This window comes from Passer domesticus, chromosome 4 (assembly GCF_036417665.1).
Source record: "Passer domesticus isolate bPasDom1 chromosome 4, bPasDom1.hap1, whole genome shotgun sequence".
NCBI classification, from domain to species: domain Eukaryota; kingdom Metazoa; phylum Chordata; class Aves; order Passeriformes; family Passeridae; genus Passer; species Passer domesticus.
The window spans coordinates 42,308,727-42,331,833 of NC_087477.1; the positions used below are offsets into that span (position 1 = coordinate 42,308,727).

At 40.4% G+C, this 23,107-nt stretch overlaps 1 protein-coding gene across 10 annotated transcripts in view; it reads right to left on the reverse strand.

Annotated features, from left to right (window-relative positions):
* The window catches only part of MAP9 (microtubule associated protein 9), a 96,810-nt gene that overhangs the window by 60,123 nt on the left and 13,580 nt on the right, over positions 1-23,107 (reverse strand). For 6 of the 10 annotated variants that reach the window (XM_064417448.1, XM_064417449.1, XM_064417453.1 and 3 more), the window contains exon 11: positions 20,844-20,955. The exons of 1 other annotated variant lie outside the window; for it this stretch is intronic. In XM_064417448.1, coding sequence (XP_064273518.1) covers positions 20,844-20,955 — 112 coding nt within the window. Of the gene's footprint in view, positions 1-19,279; positions 20,956-23,107 lie in introns of those variants that run through there. 3 more of the 10 variants (XR_010361105.1, XM_064417455.1, XM_064417454.1) reach the window with 2 other exon arrangements.

The following is a 23,107-nucleotide window of genomic DNA, read 5'->3' on the forward strand; positions in this document are numbered from 1 at the left end:
CCTCACTCAGTAGAAATCTTCCTACCACTTTGGGCTGCCTGATTCAGGCCTTCCTTGCACCCCTTAGAAAGTTTTTACATTTCCCCCAAAAGGAAAGGCTTTGTATTAGATACAGACAATGATAACTGCAGAGAAAATGTTAGCAAATCACCAGCTCCCTGACCCTCTCTCTCCAAAACAGCAGATTCTATGTTTTGAAAGACTATTTATTACTTAAAGAGTGAGCTATTACTTCACTGCATTAGTCATTGGACACAGGGTAGGATGCAGGAATGTGGCCCTCTGGATGAGGAGGTATTTAGAAACCTACAGAGATTTCTTCAGTTTTTCATAATGACCCAATTTTCTATGAAAGTAGAGCACACAGATTTAGTGTTAGTGAGGACTGAGCAACACAATCACCTTAAGCAAAGTGTTTGATCTTGATACAATACGTGTATATTTTGAAATAAAAAGAAGTTTGCTTAAATATTTTAAGTGATTAATGTAAAACTGTTGGAATTTAAGCTTTCAAGCAGGCATTGTCAGAAATATGGTGTCACAATTATATCCGTTTCCAGCACTAACTCCCCTTTTGTACTTGGTTCTTAAAGTGTTTTACCTATATTTAGATCCACTGCTTTCAATTTGCTTCAGGTTTGTTTCCATTTTCCTAGGGAACAAATTAGTGGACCTAGCACACAACTTGTCCACATAATTAGATAATATTTTTACGTATCTTACTGTGGAAAAAGCCTTACAGAAATTGTAATGGCAGAAATGGACATCACAATATTAATTAACCTATCTTCTGGCCCAGCGGGAGAATTGTCATCCCTAAAATTAGTCATAGAATCACAAAATATTCTGAGTTGGAAGGGACCCATTAGCATCACCAAAGCCCAACTCCTGGCCCTGCACTGGGGAGCCCCAAGAATCACACCATGTGCCTATTCCTTGAGTTTGTTTTTAAACAGAATTCCCAGACTGAAAGGCCCTAATCTCACCATTGCCCATTCCATATCAGGATTAGAGCACTTTTCTTACTTTTTCTAATGACTTGCTTGCTATCATTTAAGTCCATTACTACTTGCCCTAACTGCAGCACGTGGCAGGGAATTTAATTCTGTTTATTACACTGTTTGATGTAAGTAAAGACTTTGATCTCCTCAGTATTCTCATCACTACATTTGAAGTTACCGTTCCCTCATCACTCTGGATCCTGGCATTTGATGTACATCCCTCCTGATCTGCAGAATTCTGTGCTAAAAAGGGTTGGATACTCCTATTTCAAGACTCTGTTTTTGATGATGCATCCACTCTGGTGTGTGTCACTCCAGCAGCATGACATATTGAGTCATATTTAGTTTGCAATCCTCTATAATGCTTAAATCCTTTCCTGCAATTCTGCTGTTCAGGCAGTCTTGCCCCTCTAAAGTTGGCATTCATTTCAAATGAATTTTTAGAAAATTCCTCAAGAGTCTGATAACCTGATCATGTCTTCCAATGTGTTTACAGACTTTTGAATAAATACCTTCTGCATAGATAAAACATTAAAATCACTGATGAAAGTAATGAATAGTGCTAGACTCAAGAAAGGTCATTGAATCATGTTTTATAATTTTTTTGCCTCTTGATTTGATGTTAAAGCACTAATTTTCTATTCTAGAGTAGATTTACCAATTTTGCATTTCCTAATAGTCTCACTTACTACATATTTTCCTAGTTCTTAGATACAGTGAAGGAGCACAAAAATCCATAAAAGTTAAATTATTTGACTTCTATTGCTGCTCCCTTATTCACTTTGTCAGGGAAGAAAATTAAATCAGTTTGACATGACTTGCTCCTGGTACATCCATGCTGCTGCTTACTCATCTCCTTATCATTTTCCAGGTGCCTACAAACTGGGGTTTTTTGAGTATATTCTGGTCTTTTTTCCAGGCTCTAAGTTTTGATGGCATCTGTGTAATCTTTTGGCTGTTATGGTTTGCTGTCTCAGCACAGGTACCACACGGCAGTGCTGACCACCACTGCTCTGGACCCCCTGAGCACCACCCAGCCACGCTGGAAGTGATGATGGTCACAGGGCAGGCTGTGAGGGAATGGTGCCTCCAACATGGGGCTGAGTGGAGAGGATCTTGGTAGTGGTGAGGGAAAGGAGCCAGGGACTAGACACTGTGAGACACAGCCCAGCTCTGGCAACGCTCACCTTCAAAACAGGTGATCCTGATGGATGTGGGTTCTGGTCTTGAGGGCAGAACTTGTCACATTTCATCCCCCTTTGTGAAAGCCAGCAGAAAGATTCTCAGACTTACAGAATCCAGCATTGCAACAATTAAGGTGTGATTAAGGAATAGATCTGAAGAAAATAATCAATTCTCTATTTCACCTTTCTCTGAGGCAGATAAACTTCTGTGGTAAGAAAGTAATTACTATGCAGGTAACCACAAACATCCTCTTGACAGATTTTACTATTGCTTTCCTAGAAGCCACATTTACCCTATTGATATTTATTAATGTTGTCAACAACTGATTTACCTACATTTTGCCTGCAAAAGAAAACCTAAGAATTTAGCTTAGAAAGATGCTGCAGCACAAGATTCTATCACAGATGCACAGAAAAACTTTACAGATAACAAACCCCATCTTTCACTGACTCTTCCAGCTTTGTTATTTCTTTATCAAGTCTTTTGAAACTCCAAATCCAAATTACATAACACCCTGCAGTCTTTCCAAGTCTGCAAAGATGGAATCCACTTTACTATTGACTAAAAAAATCTTGTTGTTACCCTCTAGCTTGAAGCAACTGGTCTCAAAACCAGCAAAATACCTTGCTTCACACTAAGTTCAATCTTACTTATAGGCAGCAGAGATCTTGTCATGCTATTTGCATTTTTATTAGTGTGTTGTGTAATATGGGAATGAGGCAGAAATGTATATCATCTCTGACTTACTTTCCTGACTATGGTTGAGTGTCAAACAACAAATCTGGACTGTTCCAAACATCTGACAGTTATGATGAATCTCCATTTGATGGAGTAACAGTCACTGTATGTCTCTAGAAATGAATGTAAAATTGGAATTTTAAATGTTATTCCAGACATCAAAAGATAACATTATGTCATCTGCTCCATCAAAGCTTTAAAAGCTCTGCTGGACAAATTAAGGAATACATCCTATTTAATTTAATACCTCCTATGATCACACAGCTGTGTGATATGATACCACCAAAATAACTTCTCAAGCAATGAAAACACTCCACCATGTTAGAACTCAGCAATAATAAATATTAATGATTCAACTTGCTACATATGTTGGATATTACAGCAGCACAGAGTGCAGCTCTGCAAAGCATCAGAAAAAGAGCACACATGACAAAAATGCAATTTGTAATTTCTGAAACAGTTCCGATTAAATCTTTTTTAAAAAAGTGGAAAAGCTACATCTGAAAGTAGACTTGTATTCTATTTAATCCTAAAATTCCTCTAAGACCCCTCTAGATCTTTGTTCAGATAATGCTTCAGGCTGCAATAAACCTGATTGCTATTACAAACCAAACAAATAATTTGGAAGGTACACTTCATTTAGCTGCCATAATCTGTCCCCTTTCATCTTTCTCTGTCACATCGGGTACTAGCCACTAGGGCTAGTGCAACACAGGTCCTTAGACTCAATGTACCATGAAAGAGCCTTTGTTTAGGATTATTCCTCAAAACAGATCCGAGCAACCACATAATACAACTGCATTCTTGTCACAGAGCATATGCTTACCAACAGCTAGTGATGCCTCCCCTGCATCATCCTTTCTGCATTTAGGAAGTGTGGTGCTAGATTTGTATTTAAATGAAACAAAGGTGTCAGACAAGTATAAAGAATGAGTGTAAACAAAAAATGGATTGACAGTTGAGTGCCAACTGAACCATCTGAAGGAGATTATTTTCCTTACATTAAGGTAATTATGTGTTTATAAGCTATTAGGTGCCATGGCAGAAAAAAGCTCTGTTTTCTGTCTTGAAAGAACATGGTTACATCTACTAATGTCAAATAGCATATTTCCTAAGGCCTTTTTAATCACTGTTTCTGGAGTTAGGAGTTAAAGTCACAGGTGCTTAAATGATGAGAATTCGGGCCAGCTGGTGAACAAAAGGAAGGCAGGGAAAAAGAAGAGTTTAAGAGGTCAGAATCTAGCTTAGTGTTTTTAAAATATATTAATGGCAAAGAGAAGATCAGAAAAACCATTGGCCTTTTACTTGATGAGGATGGTCATCTCACAAACAGGGACACAGAACAGATATATCAAATTCTTTCTCTGCCTCAGTTGTCAACACTGATGGCAGACTCAGGGGGTCCTCAAGCAGCAGGACCATGACTGCAAGAATGATAAACACACATAAAACCTGAACTTGTGGGATTTGCTGCTCCAGCTGGATGTCTGTGAGTTTATGGGGCCTGATTGGTTTCATCCCAGGCTACTCAAAGACCTGTCTGAGTCATTGCAAGATGTCTCTTAATGATTTTTGAGCAGTTTTGGGAATCTGAAAAGGTTCCTGCTGCCTGGACGCTGGCAAACATTGTCACAATTTTTAAGAAGAGCAAGAAAGTTGAGCCTGGTAACTGCAGCCTGTCAGTCTCACTTCAGTGTCTTGTAAAATCAGGGAGGCATTGGAAAACACCTGGAAGACAACACAGCCATTGGTCAAAGTCAGCACACAGTGTGATTCTTGAGGCTGTCCTGTGCAAGGCCAAAAGGTGGACCTGATGATCCTTGTGGGTCCCTTCTGAGTCAGGATATTCCATAATTTTATGATTGATCAGATAAAGCTGTGACCAGAATGGGAGTGTTGCCTAAGTACCTAAGGTTCTGCAGATCTCTGCATATGTTTGGATAAATAGATGTTTCTTGGAACTGGTATGAAATATACACAGATTAGACATGCTGATATTTTTCTATCCTCCTGTAAACCTAGGGAATGTGTTTCTCTGCTGCTGAAATAAAAAGATATAGCTAAATACACAAAACTGGTTTTTATTGAATAAAAGAAGATGTGTCTATAATCTGGATATGCAGTTATAATGGATTGTCTTAATATAGATTATACATGTCATGCATAATGAATTATGCATAATATAGATCATACATAACTATTTATTACATATTATGCATAATATAGAGCATGCAAGTTCTGATTTGTTACTGAAGGCTGAATGTAGAGCACTCAGTTAATGTTTTACAGCCAATTAAGCAAGAAATCACTTGACAGTAGCTTTAAATGATGCATATATTTTCAATCCTAATTTCTTGTGAATAAATGTTATCTTTCCAGATTTCTATCTAAAAACTTCAAAGAATTTGATTTTTTATTAATGGACAGCTCAATCTTTTTATTTTTATGACTGTGAAATATGCCAAACATGGCATATGACAAACTAATTATCACATTGCCACAGAAAACACAGAGGAGTATATATTTTAAACCACTTCTCCTGTTCACTCCAATCTATACTCCAGAAGCATTATGTTTTATGTGAACACAGAATTTTAGTAACTCATGTCCAACTACAGAAGAGTAGTTGATAGTACAGAAGAGAATTTGTCTGGATGGGAAAAGTTCAGTCTCCGTGCACAGTCAGTGTTTCAGCCCTTTACCAAAAACACAATAAAACCATCCAGCCATCACAATAAACACCCCAATAAGGTATCCATCTGGAAACCTCTCTGCAAGACACGAGACTGAGGAAAACAAAACTGACTGTGCATATACATACCAGGGAATGTTGCCAATATGAAGAAATACAGCCAGAAAGAATAGGGACACCCCGGAGTTATATACACTATACACTATAACACCTAATGTTCAGGCTCACAATTAGGACAGTGGGGTTTGCAAGCTGTGCTGGAAGCCTAGGTCAACACATGATGGCAAGCTGGTGTGTTACCCAGGTATTTTATACAGACATCATGCTGAGCAAATTGTCACCTGGATACAAGGAAATCTACAGGTTATAGGAAACACATATCTTGCAACCACTCTAGTGTATCCTAATGTTCAACAACAGTGCTGGAAGGTTGTGTCTGCTAGTTTAACAGTAAGTAAACACAGCTGAAGTATGGGATGCTGACAGGGAAAACCTGGCCAGTATTCAGCCTACCCCCACCATACTCCCAATGCCCAGCAATCTGAGGGCACTTCACTGCCCATGGCTCCACAGAACCAGCAACTTCAGCATCACCTCCTGGAGTTGCAACTGCCAGTTTTGTGCTCAGCATCCCACACACACAGATATTTTTCTCTAGAGGCACTTCACTTTAACAGAGTAATCTATATTGATGACTTTTTTTTATTCCCTCACTTAGACCTGTGAGGTCCTTCTGGAGCTGTGTGCCTTTAGTACAGAATTTAACTACCCAAAGGAGCCAAAACACGCATTAACTGGAAAGAAAGTTTTAGGCAGCATAACAGAAAAATGTTGATGCTTAGTAGTTGGGACACGTACTAGGGTAAGACCTGGTTTCTGTCTGGAATTTGTTTAAAGTCCTTTGGTATCTGGCTGAATGCAGCCTGTTTCAATTTTGACAGAATTTGTAATAAAAATGTAGTCCCATTATCAGTGCACTGAGCCATTTACTTACTCCCACACACAAGTCAGATGCATGGCAAATCAGTTTACAGAGATCATTTAATCACTCATGAGTGCACCTTGGGCAATATATCCTAATTCTCATAAATTATCTACAGTTCCTAATGTTTATTCAGAAGAGAAACATTTCAGAAGGTCAGAAAGGATTATTCATCAGAGGCTAAGAAATTGGTCCTCTGTCAGTTTTACATACAGTAAAGCAATACATAGTAATTTTCAGACTTGCATCAGGTTTTATTATTTTTCTGATAATGGGCTTTTTTTTTTTCCACAGAAAGAATAAATTCTCATTTAAAGAGTTTGTAATCTAGTATTTTCTTTCATATTTAATCTAGTACCAAACACCATTTTATGCAATCATCCTAGGACTGTGAACAAGAATATTTTTTGCCTATCCCGACACTCAGAATTTGATTACTTTTGTATGGCTACATTTTATTGCAATGTACATAATGTGCCTTCCCCTAAACATGAGAAAGGAAAACAACCCACATTAAATTTTGGACACTCAGGAAGATTCACATGATTACCCTGAATATAAAGAGAATCTAATATTCAGAGTTTTACTGCAGAAAATTTAGAATGGTTCTATTTGCAAGGATAGAGGTGTTTCCATATGAATGAGAGAAGTGAGGTGGAGCTCTTTGCCTTGCCCCTCCGTGCAGCTATGCCAGGCAGGAAGGAGAGCTGTGCTCTCACACTGAGCTGGGGAGCAGCCCCACGACTCGGGGCCCATGGACACAGGGCATCAGTCACTCCAGTAAGGGCAGCTGAGGAGCAGCTCCCCAGCCACAGGGAAACCCTCGAGATCCTGCCCCTCTACCACCTCCTCCTTCTCCTCTCACTTCCCTGCTACAGCTCTGCAAAGCCCCAGGGAGCACATGGAGCTCCCTGCCAGACAGAGAAGGAAGAGGGGGAGAGGCAGCATGCCCCAGCACGGTCTGCAGGACAAAATGAGACTCTGCTACAGCTTACACCTTTTACACCTTACCGAGGGCAAGGTCTGTCCAAAGGCTTCCTTTGTATAACTGGTAGGCATTGATTTTAATGCCATGACTCACTTATTGTGTCTCTCTCTATAACTCAAAGATGCAATAATAATGATTGCAGTCCATTCAGCAGCCAAATTCAGAGCTGTGGTGTTCTAAAAGGCTGTCACAGACAAAGATTCTTTGGCTTGGAACATGTTTTAAATCTTCCCATCTCCCAGGAAGCATTTATGACCTGGTTAACACACACTAGTGTAAATGCAAGTCTTTCTAAAGTCAGAATTATAGATGTAGATAGGGTATAACTTATTATATCTCTACTTTCTTACAAATAGATTGAAAAAAATGACTGCAGTTAAAATGTTTCTTGCTTAGTTTAAAAAAAATATATATTCTGAAGCCTAAGATAAACATGAATGTAAGCTTTAACCATTCAGATTCCTGGAATTTCAGTGGCTGATAACTGAAAAAAAAAACCCCAAAACTGGTGAAATATGAACTCCTGACAATAAAAAAAGTATTTGGAAAAGAGACAATGAAGATGAACAAAAACTTAAACAGGAGCACCAAAACCAGGACAGAAGCCATTGTGGCCCTTCCCAACCACAGAACTAACAACTGTGAGGGCAGCCTGAATATCTGCATAGTTCCATAATTTTGTGCCATGTGAAAAGCCTGTGAAAACTCTGAGAAGCTGCATGCTCTATGCATTGCTTGTCAGTGCTGATCAGTACTGCTGAGTGCTTATCTGCAGGTGCCAGGGATATCAAATGACCTGAACCTAAGAGCAATGGGCTCTAATCTGCAGATAAATTTAAAGACCCCAATTCCCTGCTGACTTAAAAGGGGATTCAAGAATCTCCCCAATTTCAGACATTCACTAGTAAAAAACATCAAGGCAGAGGAATCAGGGAATATTCCTTGCAGTAAGCACAAGCTCACTGCAACCTTCTATCTGTTATAAGATCCTGGGTAGCCTTAAACACCCTGCACAAATAGACAGCTTTGTGGTACAATGGCATTTGCATTTGAACAAAACACCCTTAAGCAGCTAGACCCCAGCATCTCAGTTTCGGATTTATTCTTCTCCTCTTCAAATCATCCTAATAATAGAGATACTCTTTTCCAGGGTAAAAAAAATTAAAGTTGCCCTGTAAAAAGAGCTTCCCCATTTTTTCATATTCTTTATGAAATTCTTCTAGACTCACACTCTTTATAATTTCTACTACTGCAGTTTGAACAGCTTTCCATAAAATTAATGACTGTACTCCAAGCCTTTAATCTTGTCTTTTTTGACTGATTAGAAACAAATAGAGCATGAGCTACAAAGGAAGTACATTTCTTCTTCAGCTGACAGAAGGCAAGTTACTCTCAAACTCCCAAATATGAACCTGCTGGTTTATAAATAACTTCCAGACAGTCAGTCAGTTACATCTAAGCCTCCCTAAAAGATAACTGAGGGGAGGACAAAATTCCTGTTCTGGACCATTTAATCATTAAATTGAGCCAGGAATACAATTATTTGGCTACACTGTATAGAAATACTTGGGCAATATCTTTTCTATCAGGAAACTGGACACAATTTCCCCTTTTGCATTTTTAAATCATAGAATCACAGCATTGTTTGCATTGGAAGGGACCTTAAAGATCATCTAGTTCCACCCCCCACACCCTTACCTGGGACGCCAACCACTAAATCAGATTGCTCTGTTCAACCTGACCTTGAACATTTTCAGGGATGGGGTATCCCTTGGCATTGCCTCCAGTACAGATTTAAAATACTTTTAGTATTTTACTTGCACACTCCTGGTGCCACTAATATCAAACAAGCAGTGTAACAAGTAGGAAGGTGTTAGGAACATCCCTTGGTGCCTTTGGAGGGTGACATCACATATCCACCTCTGCTGCACTGGGGACTGAGACTTGCATTAATTTTGCTTCCTGCTGCTTTAACATAGAAAATGCAAGCACCAAGAAGTTGTTGTGCAGTGATATTCAAAGAGGTACATGTTATTTCATGCCAAGCATCAGGACCAGTGGCATTACCAGCCTATAACTGTGCTCGGCAGGAGGGTGATGGGCAGGGGAGATGATAACAAAGTCAAGAACAACACGAATACAGCTGACTGAAGATGCTGGCAGAGACTGACAGAAAATTTACTTGAACTGCTCTAAATGAAAAGCATGACTTAAATCTACACCTTTTACATCAGAAAGGAATCCACTGAGAATCGACTCAGATCCACTGAGCCTTAGCAATTTTCACCTGAAAACCATCCTGCTCATCCTGCACTGAATAACTCCAAGAATACATAGGGCAGGAGGGAGAGGAGCAGCTTGAAAAGTGCAGATTCTCAGTTTGCATCCCCATGCCTACACAGCATCATTTCTAATCTTGCTTCCATACCAAAGTGTGCTTACATGCAGGAGCCACACAGAGGGAGATGCCCATACAATTATGACTGATGTAATTACACATTTAAAGATCAGTGTGCAGCTTCCAAGTTGCTTTGAAGAGCTGAAGGAAAAAGGACAGCAGAGATGCTGGTTTCCACAGGCCTCTGCTCAGGCCTCTTCACTGATGTCTCCTTAACTTACCCCTCAGTATGAAAGTCCATTTTAGAACTGAGGTTCAGGGCACATCTCCAGTGAAGATCTTGAGGCTTACCATTTCCTCACAGGATATCACTCTTTTGTAAGGTACCCAAAGGAGTAAAAAAAATCACTTCAAAAGAGGACACTGTCTCTTGGGCCATGTTTTACAAAATACTTTACACAGATGCACATAACTTCTGTTGACTGTGAAATTCTTTAACGTTTCTGATATTAAAGATTTCTATTAAACAACATTTCAGTGAGCGAGAATGTTATTTTCAAGTAGCAGTGCCAGTTTCTAGGGTGCCATGTTGTAATTTAACAGTGCCAAGTACTAGCTTGAATTTTAAAGCATGCTTTTAGCAGTTTGAACTGCATTTTACACAAGACTCTTTCACCACAGATGCTCCGAGTTTGCTGTTACCCAGTTGAAGAGCCATGCTTTTGAGAACATTTAAAACATCACAATCAAATCATGACTGCCTGATATCATCACAGTTGCTGTACCATGTCTAGCAAAAACAGATTATGAAATGTCATACAAATAGCAAAATAATCTTACAATAATACTGTTTCTGGAGAGCAGACATAAACATTCAGAGCCATTATCTTCAGCTCCTCCAGAAAGCATAAGCAAGCCAAATTTTCCCCAGGAATTTTGTTCTTGCGTCAATAAATCCAACTAACCTTTTCTTAGCTGTGTTTAGTCCCTATGTTTTTATCTTAATTTTTTCTTCATGCTTTTGTTTAGGTGCCAGAATTCAGCTTTTCTTTTCCTTGCTCTGCATTTTCATTCAATTAAATCTTCCTTTGTTGCTACATATTTGATTCTAACTTTTGCATTTTCATGGCAAGTACTCCCTCTGGCAAGGCTTACTGCAAGAGTTACTGCATCATATTTCTTTCCTAGCACTTGCCAGGTATTAACCATGGTCTGTCCCTTTCCCATCTTCCTTTTTTGAAATATAGGAATTATACTGAAAGTGCATTGAATAGATAATAAATAATAACAACAAACAGTAATATTAATGATTATATTTATTCAGGGGGAATCTGAGTCTCATTGCCTTTCTGCAATAATATATAATTATTTCCCATCAGGGAAACCTATGTTAAAATACAAGGCTGTTTCTAATTACAGTGGCTAAATGCCGGCCCTAATGCTGGCAAAAGTGTTCAGGAGAAAAGAATACAGACGAGAGTGGATAGAAAGGACTTGTGACTGCCACTCCATTCATGCCAGTGATGCTGCCTATCCCACTTCTTAGCAGCTACTCCTGTTGGCCTCCATCTCTCATTCCCTGTGTGCTGCACTGGCACCACCCATGCTTCCCTGGGCATTGTCCATTCAGATTTCCTCCTATCCTAGTGTCTCCCACATCAGGCAACATCACAGAGGCAAATCAGGAGTGATCAGCATCTGCACCACAAAACTCCAAGCATGAGGAGTGGAACTCAGGGTTAGAGTGAACCTGAAAATGCACTTGAAAAACTCCTGTTCTTCCACAGTTCCCACAGCCGGGATACTGGTCAGGAAGCTGCCACAGGTTCCCCATCTTCTAAATTTCCTTTCTAGCAACACCCTCCTTCCCCAGTTCCTGCTCCTCCTTTACATGTATGAATCCTTCAGCCAAATTTGAGTGCACATGACCCCGTAAAGCACAGCTGGGTGACCTCCCCTCTTTGTGCTGCTGCCAGGCTGTGAGGGTCCCATGGGAGAGGCAGCTGGCAGAGCACATGGGAGCTTGCCACGAGGGATTCACCAGGGTGATGCTGGGCATCAGTGTGCCCACTGCTTCACCAGGCCTTCTCAGCAGCACCCTGAAGGCAGCTCCAGAGCTCCCAAGTGCTGCTCTGTAAATCACACCTGGGCCTGGCTGACAACCCCTCTCTCCCTCTTAGACAAGCACTTTCAAGCAGCTTGGTGCTCGCTGGCATTTTAGCAAGGATACAGGGCACATGAATACAAGAGATGAGTTATACTACACCACAAGCCAGTTAGGTGCAGGAGTCAGCATTTCGGACACACATCTAAAATATGTTCATTGCAGTAATAAAAGATCTGTCTCTAGTTTCCCTACTGTTTTCAGCAAGTTTCTTTGCTGTAAGACTACAGCAACACCTATTTTTTCAACTAATCAATATAAAACATGAATGAAGAAAAATAAGCAGTTCCTGATACCCTTCACAAACTCAGTGACAAATATCTATGTGTGCACTTGTGCTCAAGGGACATTAGGTTTCCAAGGTCTACCCATCCCAAAGCTCCTTTGGTAAAACATTCATGCCAACTTCTGTGTGTGTTACTGCTGTGAAGAATGAGAGCTAACTGTAAGTGAGCAGGGTGTCCCTGCGGGATCAGGCTGGTAGAAGGAGACCCTCAGGGCAAAGAGAGATTCTCTGCTCGCTGGGTGCAGATGAGGATGAGTGGGATCCCTCCTGGCTGCTCTCTAGGGGTGTGGTAATGCAGCACCATCTGTGTCCTGTTGTTGCTACTGCCATTTAATGCAGCCTCCTTCATTAGCTGGCAAAGTGAATCTCAGCTGAAAATCAGCTTCCCAAGGGCAGTGAAGGGAGGAGAGCAGCATTTATCCCAGGTTGTAAGGCAACAAAAATAACACATTTCCAAAGCTTTCTCACTTAGAAAAGTAAACTAAGCTATTTTGAGAGTTTCAGTCAAAACAGACATTCTCTACCCATAATTGAATATGGGATTTGGGTTTACTGAGCTGCCCAAAGTGCTTTGTTCCTCGCTGTCTGAGCACCAGCCAGCAGCAGCACTTAGCCCTGTTTGAGCAGTCACCTGGGAGAGCTGCTGGCCCTATCTGCCCTGTCAGCCCTGGTCCCTGGACACGCAAGGTTTTGTGTAATGGACTGCATGCCATACAACTGAAATATTTATCATAATCGTATTTACAAGAGGCTTGGCTCCCAGGAGGGACTGAATCCTGAATACCATAGCAGAAGTGAAATAATGTGTAGTGTAGTTTGTTGGGTCTTCTGCTTTTCAATTGCATTCAAGAAGTTTGAAGCCAGACAAAAAACCTGGTTTGCTGGGGTCAGTGGCCACAAGAAATGCCTGAACATGTCTGAAGGGAGTCATAAAAAAAGTAACAGAGCAGAAGTAATGCTTATCAGCAGAAAGTCTCTCTGTTGGCAGCAGGCTCCACGAAGCCCCGTGCCACCTCTCCCTGCTACAATATTGTTTGCTCTACCCCCATCCATCCCAGAGGTACAGCCACACCAGCAGCTGCAGCAGGCATTATAAATGTGTAATGAATGCTTTTAAGGCTCCCCAGCAGGTGTGCAGCTTGTGAGTCCATGCTGTGATCTTACGTGGCTGTTGGGCTATGGAGAGTGGCAGTGGGGAGATTTAGGGAGCAGGGCCAGGCAAGAACACAGCTGGTGGCACAGCTGTGGCAGGGCATCCAGCATGCTGAACTCCAAAAGCAGGCAGTCGAAAGTTCCTACTCCACCTAGAGCTTAAAGGCTATAGAAAAGGTGAAAAGGTGATTTTTTTGCTTTTGCCCATGTGCAGCACTGGGGGTAGGTCAGGTGCTGATCACAGGAGGCACCCTGATGTCCATCCTACAACTGTGGTAAGGGATTGTGCATGCTGTCTTCATGAATCACTGTCTGCAAAAGGCTGTGTGTTCTCATGTGACTAGGTGGAGTGGAACTTCAAGCTACGACTTTGTGGCTACAGCTTGCTGCCTCTTCCCCTCAAACACTTTAATACATACTTTACTCCGACACAGAATGTATTCATGGTGGCTCAACAGTCTCCTCTACTCATGTCCAGGTACTTTCTATTTCTCAACTTTTCCCTCAAGTCTCAGCGTGGGTCTGTCTGCCCTGTCACACTGGCAACAGTCCATTGAAATGAACAGTTTTTGGGGTTTCTGTACTTGCCCTGTTTGAAGTTTGTCTCCACACTTCTTTTCCATGAAAACTCCCATGAGCTGGTGTTGTGAGCTGTAGTAGAGCACAACACTGTGTCACCTTCAACTAGCCTGGCAGATCTGCAACACACTTAGTGCTAATGTTCAGGCACTGAATTTTCTCCTAAACAGGGGTGACAGAGGCTACTGGCAACATTACCAGATTTGGGGCTTAGAGCATCTTTCAAGGTACACTGGGACAGTTGCTGAGCTTTGTTCAATGCCTATATGTAGCTCTTCAATGTATTGCACTATAATTATCTAAAATGTAAGTTGCTATTCTCCTCAACAACCGAAGAGTATGTGTGATGGATGGAGTAGGGTAGGGGCACAGTTTAACGTGGCAGAAGCTGAAGCCTTTATGAGGACCTCTGCACAGCTAAAACTTTGTAGGAAAAGCAGCAACATCTTCAGGGAACATAACAGATCTGGGAGTTAAGGAACTGTGTGTTCTGACCCCTGATTTGGTCACAACTTGGGGTTGAGAAGCCACATTTGTCTAATACAGGGGATCAAGTCTTACCTCTTCCCAGGGGGCACTGGGAGCATGTCTTTAATGATTATCCTGCCACACAAGCTGTGTGCTCTAATTTATTCCAGGTATGGCTGGACCTGAACACAAGCAAAATCTCTGGGAAGTTCAGATGCTTAGCACCTGAAAATCTTTGTTGTACAGAGCTAGAGTTCAGTGTTCATGTAGCAAAATAGATCTGTCCTTCAGCTACTAAGATTTTAAGTGAGGCCAAAACAGCAACCCTTGCTTTACCTCTTAAATATTCTTCTCTGTATTCCAGTGCAATCTAGGCCTCATAGAAAACCACAAATATGTGTGTGCTTATTCATAGCTGCCAATTTTGCTAAAGATGAGTAAGACTCACTTATTGCCCATTGAGTATTTTATTGTGGCAACAGCTTATTCATTTTTAAAAAGGAATTATATATTTAAACTGATGAAAACAGCCTTGCCAGCTATGACTATAATACATTCTGCTCATAGTAAATCCTGCTCTGGCATGTGTGTGGGTAGAAGCTTGTTCAGGGCATCTTCCCAAACACTGTCAGGTCAGAACAGGGACATTCAGCCTCTATGAAAGACTGAAATCTGTACAAAACCCCACTGGCCAGTCTTGTCCTTGCTCTGTTTTATCCATCAGTGGCGAGACAGTGCAAGAGTTTGGGATGTCATTGCAGCCCTGTGGCATGGCCCCACAAACCTGCTGGGTTTTTGCCACAAACCTGATGGCAAAGATGTGCAGAAAATGGCAGCTGGGAATCAGGCCCAGTGGTATCCAGTGCAGAGGCTCTGAGATTGGACTGCAGGCTAGCAGACTTCACTTCCTTCCTTCATGGCAGTACTTTTGAGTGGTACAGTCTTGCTAATTCAATTTTATTAAGCAACTTATGTTTTGCATCCATTCCCATTTCATAATTGTACTTGTACATGTGCTCTGACTGGGAGCAAGAATTTTATACAGACAAAAGTTCTCCCCACTCTTTCTCTTATGAGTGCTCTAAATGGTGCATAGGATTATTTTTAAAAGTATCTGTGTGAGAAACTGTGAAAGTGAATCTCAAAGAGGAGAGTGTAAAGGCTATTTAAGTTGCAAATCAGCAGAAAGTCTTTGTGAAACACTTAATGTGCACTTGCTGTTAATTAATCCTCTTTGTTTCCTCCTGTAATTGTCCTTATTTATTTGCACATAACCTCTCCTTCTAGTGATACTTCATGATCCAAACCCTTGAAAATTGGGGGTCATTATCAAGAGACCTTGCTTTGGATAGGTTACAAATGCATAGCCACTTGCAAAGAATTTTCCTCTGGTGCAGCAATCCCACATTTTATTGGTTCACGTGAGGAATAGAAACTTTAAACAGAATGTCAATTTTGTGCAGTGAAATTTAACAGCTCGATGCACTACCATCTGTTTAAGGGAAAATAAGAATCAAGCTGATGTTAGGGTTTAATGCTATAATAATTCTTTAAATTGTACAGCAATACTGATGGCAGATTCATCCTTTGAGCAGATTGATCTCTCTTGGAAATGCTGTACAACAGCAAGAATGGACAGAATTATTTGGTCTCTTAAGCAGGAAAGAAAGGTAGCCAGAGAGAGGATGCTTAACCACGTAGTCAGCAGAAGAGTAAAGGGGAAAATCAGCACATTGGCTTTCCTGCTGAAGGCAAGATAGCAAGCAAGGATAGTAGCTGGTGGACTGTGAAACCAAACTGCCAGGGGCTGTTACCACTGTACAACAGCTGTTGTGCAGCAAGGGATGCTGCTTTCCTCATTCTCCTTGTGCTTTTGACTAAATCTCTTTGCATGTTTTCTGGGATGGGGAGCCTTCTGTGGCAAGCCATCTTTACATTTTGCTCGTGCAGTATCCAGCATCATGTTCATAACCACTAATACTTCTACAAATGATAAACTGAATAATGGCAGTACTGTTTGCTTTTATTTTCTCACTGCTATTCATTTTGCTTGCTGATCTCTTGCAAAAAATCTTTCTGCTCCCATTTCAAGAAAGAATATAGTCCAGCAGTTAGGGTCAGTACTAAATCACTTCTGTATTAGAAGGGCTAAGAACCATAGAGGAATTCAGGGTAGCTAAGAAATGTTTTTTTCCCAAAGCATCATTTATTCACAATGATTCTCCAGATGCTTCTTCTCTCTATTTCACAAGAAAGTGAAATAGATAGAGGACAGCTAAAATATTTCCCCTTTGTCTAAATTTATTTTCCTGTTGTTTTTCCTTCATGGTTTGGTTAGAAATCAGCATATGGGAATGGGTGTTCAATGTATCACAGCATGTTAAAAGGTGCAAAGGAAAATAAAAGTTAACCAGGGTATTGTTAATACGATGCTCCACCTGGGCAGTACAACAGTTAAATGCTGATATTTACTGATGTTATGCTTCTATCATTTGCTGTCATCAAGGACCAGCCGAGCCAGTTTATAATTAATGAACATGAAGGTATATTAATTTTGTATTCCTATTCATGAAAAATTATTAACATATAATGGGAGTTCTTGCTGCATCCTTAAATGAAAAATTATGTGAAAAAACTTTCAATTGCTCTAGTCTGAAGCTAACCAGAAATAAAAGCATCATAGAGAAAGAGAATTTATAAATTTAGGAAATAGTAGTAAAATAGAAACATACCTTGCAGTACTAAAGACTTTTTGTAGAACTTTTCCTCTGAGTGTAGGTGCTAAAATAACATGCTGTGTTGAAATCAGCTCAACTGCCTGACTGCAATCTGCTAATAAGAGCAGCCTTCCCCATGCCCCAGGTTTAAATAATCAGGTAAGAATTTTGCAATTACTTTACTACCCATTAGGGGAAAATCCAACTAATAAATGTTATTAAATTCTCAGAAATTGTTCTTTAAAAGCTAACAGGTCAGTAGAAACCTGAAGGTGGAAGTGCTGATGCTCTAAGAGGTGATAGGGACTTGACCTTAGCTAATGGATGGTTACAGGAATCAACTAGCCTGGGTTGTGAAAGCTGATGATCTCCTGACTGCTCCAAGCCTGAGAATGTGAAACTTTTAATCATGTAAGAAGCAGTAAAGGAAATAGAACCACAACCTTGGTTTGAGGAGGGAAGATGATGGCTTATTTAGGGATCCGTTTGGCAGGATGTCACAGGAGGCTGCCCTGGGAAGCAAAGGGACCCAGGAATGCTAGCTGAGCTTCACTGACATCCCCATCAAAGAAATGTCCATTCTGACACGTTTGTAGTCAGGCAAGTGGGGCAGGCAGCCAGTGTGCAAGAACAGGCTCTCCTGCTGGAGTTCAGAGGGTACACAAGCACAGAGATGGTGGAGAGTACTTGCACCATGGAGCAAAACAGAGACATTACTCTACATGGACTAAAACATGGAAGCATTTACTAAAGCCAAAGCTCAGAAAGTGTTAAAGCTCATATGGGACTCAAAGGTGCTTCTGGAAGTACATGGGCAGAAAGAAAAATGGCATTCTGCTCCTCAAGGGCCAGGTGACTTAGTGACACGGGACATGGAAACAGCTGAGGTGCTTGATGTCCTTTTTAGACTCTTTTTTTTTCTTAATGGATGAGGTCTAGCTTCAGACACTGAAGCACTGAAGAGAAAGACAGAACAGGGAGCACTTCAGTTACTTGGACACAACTAAATCCATACCATCAAGCATGGTGTTTCCCAGGAAGTGGAAGAAGAGGGTGGTGGGAAACTTTAAGGTAAACAAAGACAAAGTCCTGCATCTGGGGCGAAGTTACCTCATTCCAACAGTACAGCCTGAGCCCCAGTAGTCAAAAAGCAGCTGTGCAAGGAAGTACCCAGGGGTGCCAGAGGAGAAGCAGCAGAGCATAAGCCAGCCATGGGCTCTCACAGCAGGGAATGCCAACGGCATTGTGGGCTGTATTAGTAAGAGTGTGCTCAGCAGGTTGATGGAAGGGTTTGTTCCCCTCTGTTTGGCATGTGTGACACTGCAGCAGGAAGCGAGACAGCATCTGGAGCATCATGTTCAGTTTTGGGCTCCCCAGCGCAAGAAAGATACAGACAAACTGGAGGAAGTCCAGGTTTTGATGTGCAGCCAAGGCTGCCATCAGTGTTCACAGCCCAGAAAAAGGTTATCCCTTTAGTCTGAGTCAAGTAACTCAGTGAAACACACAATTAACCAAGTGAAACACAGCAGTCCATGATATACAGACCAGGTAAGATGATCTCCTATTTTGTGAATATAAAAGGAAAAAAATATATAATGGAAAACGGCATAGAATTTTTCTTACCCAGAATGAGAGACTTGAAACAGAAAATCATTTATCATCAACCTGTGCTTTTAGGGCACTAATGGAGAAACTTAATGCCTAAACCAAATACTTTGGAAAAAAATTACAGATACTAAAATCTTCTAGGTTATTGTTTAGAAACTATGTTCCTTAAATAAACGTTTGCATTGGTGCATCAGCAAGTGTCAGAGAGCTGGAGGAGACAGCTGGAATGCTGTAGAAGCTCGCTTTCAGTGGGATACAGTTCCCTACCTACTTGTCATGTTAACAGTGATAGCTTGGGCTTAGACACTGCCTAGTTAATTTCTATGTACTAAAGATTTAAATAAAGATTTGTATCCTAAAATCCAATGAAAACATTGAGGCTATTACTAAAATATACTTTATTAATAGAAAATATTTTCCCTCTATCATCAATAAACATATAGATAGCATCTATACAGATATTTGTATATTCTTATACATTAATGTACATTTGTTTATATTTCTCAGCTCTAATTCTTCTATGACATTTGTGTTATGCTGCAACATGTGCAAATTTTTACAATATAACATTAAATGAAGCCCCCCAAATTTTATTATAAAAGTTAAACATGTCAACTGTTTTCTCTTGTCTACAGACTTCAGCATCCTTTCCTAATTGAGAAGTTGTGAATTTGTGATCTTCTCCTCATTCCTCTGAAAGATGGCACCCACATCTTCTCACTTCTGTCAAAACCTTCTATCCAGTTATAGAAAGGCTTAAAGTTAGTGAGGATGCAGCATTCAGTTCAGGAACAGGAACCTGACAAACTCTCTTTGATCTCTGCCACTAATCCTACCACACTTTTCATTTCCACCCCTCAAGTCAGCATAGGGACCATCCTTGCTTCCTCTGGTGGGACATTGCAAAAATAAAGATCCAGATGATCCCTCTCTCACAGGCTGCCTTGTCAGACTCTTCAGGTCTGTTGTACAATAAACTCTGCTGCCTGCTACAAATTTCATCCTCCCGTGATACTATAGCTGGAGTTTCTTAACAGACTGAACTCAAATTCCAGGCTCCAAGTGCTAAAAGCCCAGAGCACCAATGATGCATGACACCACCCCAATCTGAAGGCCTGAAGTAATTTAGTATTTTCTCATAAAATCTAGACGTGCCACTTTTGAATTGGCAATTCTTTTGCATTCTGCCAGGGCTGCAGTTCGTCATCTCTCCTGCTGCTGTCTGTAATTTTACTACCTCTTACGTGGGCCACTGAAGCTGCTCTGGCTGGGCATCTTCTCAGCTTCTTCAAAGTTTCTGCTGGCAGTAGATTCTCTTTTCTCCACTACTGCTGGAAAAAATGTCTGGCCTGCCATGAGGGAACAGCCAACAGCCAGTAACAGACCTGGAGCTTATGAAAACCCTGTATTCACCTATCTGCAATATATATTTTCTCTGTATCTTATATATTACTGTATGAAAATGACATTCCGCTTCCATACTCCTTAGCCTTTGTTATCTATCACCACAAGAGAGCCAACATCTCCTTACCATCATCCTTATCCTACGGCCTCCTCATATAATTTCTTCAAGAATTAATTCATTAAGAGTGTAGTCTAATAACCTAAAAATAACCATTCTATTACTTATTGGGTGAAAAAAATTGCCAGAGTCCAGATTTATGTATCCTAGATATAAATTTTCACCAAAAAGGTATGCCATAACATGGAATTTAGCAAAACTAATAGAAATGTGGAATTAGAAAAATTATTACATTTTCTAAAGCAATGCAAATGAGTAACAGGTTTATTTAAATTGCAGATATAAAATAAACTAAAAATAAATAATTTAACACCTATAATGGATTCAGTGAAAATCAGCTGGTAACAAAAGTGCTACTAGCTATTGACAGAACTTTGTAAACTATCTGTTCTATGGGAAGGCAATAAACTGTTTAGTAATTACTAGAATATGTGACTTTGCCAGGTGGTCTCCAGGGAGGACTCATTTCATTCCCATGGACAGCCTGCAACTTCTTTTGGTACTTCTCAAGCTGTTCTGTCCTCATTTTGTTTTCCTGAGAATAAAAAGATGTGTGAAAAAAGAAGCCCAAAACAAAACCACCCTCCTGCCCCTCAACAACAATTCTACTAACAGGAAAGTTACATTATTATTATTATCCCTTTCTTGTGTAAAATGAAAAGAAAACATGCAATATAAATTTGCCTTTTGGAGCTTGGAACATCCCTTTTAGAGTTTCAGTCACAGACACTGCACAATGCAACACAAGAGGCAGCACATTGGGTGTCACTTACAATTAGGGTGATTGTCTCAAGGATGGGCTGGGTTTGTGCACTGTCTAAACAAAAAGCCCAACAAAAGGCCTACTGGATTAAGCCTTACTGGCCTATTGGTCTCGTATGTAATTAGTCTCATATTAATTGCTTCTTGTCTTTAAGAGGATACCTAAATCACAATGCAAAATATATTGTTCTCATATAATGAGAACACTGATGCATCATTGTAACTTTCTGCACTTATTAAATCACACTTGCCATGTACTAGAACAAATTGGTAATTAATTTAATTTTAAACAAAGATCTATCTAACTTATGTTATAAGCACTGCAAGGTTCTAATTCTATTTTCTATTGTTTCAAACAGCAATGGGGCAATTAGGATGATGAGGGTTGCAAGACACTTTCAACACTCTTTTTGTGTCTCATTAACTAATGATTTTCAAGAGACCTGCCATTCAAAAATTAAGTTGCAATTATTTATAATTATTTTTGAATTTCTAATCAGTTCTATTCTACGTAAGCATTCTTCTCTGCAAAGATGACTGCCATTTCACCCTCAAGGGGACCAGCATTTAAAGGTGCATCTGCATTAGCAGTTTAGTACACTGGCGAGCACTCTGTGGGTGCAAGTTTTCCTTGCAGGCTTGTGGTGCATACGGGTGCACAGTTCTTACTGAGTTAAAAGTAGTTTTTTTCTTGGTAGAACCAAGGTTGGCCATACAGACCACAGCACAATTTACAGTGTCCCCCGTGATGGGTGGATAAGAAGTCCTTGAGCAGCTGCCCTTCTCACACATGAACAGTACATTCATTCCTAAGACCAACAACAGGCAAACACAATCCTGGTAGTAAAGATGCAATGTGGATATGCCCACTTAAAAACATCATCAGCTGTGCCACATCCAGCCCTGGTTCCTTCATCATTTGCAGCCCATCAGCCAGCACTGTGAAGCACCCATAGCTTAGTATTTTCACATGTATGATCTGCACTGCAGTGGAAGTACTGCTCCTTGAGGACAGCTGTAAGATAACTGGTACTGTCATATAACCCATGATCCTATTGCTCTGATGGACACCATGTATCCACAAATTCCCAGGATGCTGGCAGTGTTTGGCTGTTACTCATGTGAGCAGGGCAATAGTGAGGTAACTGTGGCTGAGGGAGTAGACTGAAAACGGGTGTGGAAGCCTTACTGTAAGAAAGAGAGCTTGAGTGAAGTTTTCTCCTGTTTTACACATACACGTGTCCAAACATTGTAGAAAGCAAAGCAACACACTGAAATATCAACCCTATCAATATGATTTTAATCTGTGCCCTTCAGCTCTTTGTCAACATAAACCTGAAGATCAAATTCAGCTAGGAACATCTGGTCTGGCTAAACAAACAGACAATAATTTCATGTCATTACTAATATGGCTGATTAAAAGCAAGGCAAGGTTTGCATGGAAAAGGAAGGCTCTTTCCTAAAATAAGCAATATAAAAGTTCATCACAGTCTAATAAAAATATTATCTCTCTGTAAAAACTGTATCTTTCTGATCAAATTGAGTAATTGAAACAAACTAGGCTTGCAGCACTGTGACATTCTGACTCTTCCATCCCTCACTGTTGCCTTCTTTCTCCTTCCACAGAGATGTCATCAGATGAACACAACTAGTGGCTTTGGGTCTAGAACAAATTAAAGATATTCTAGAATTCTTCAAGGGAACTGTTTAGTAACCTAAGAGAAAGTAGTCTGCATTGTAAGTGATATTTTTAAAAAAAAAAGATATGTGAAGCAGTACAGATAAGCTTGGGAAGAATACACTCTCTTGGAATACATATATGATACCTGCTCCTCTATCTGTACTCATAGAATTATACTGTACAAAGATATGTATACCATCAGGACAGGTAAGCGAAAACTCATTAGAAGTAACACTTATTGCAG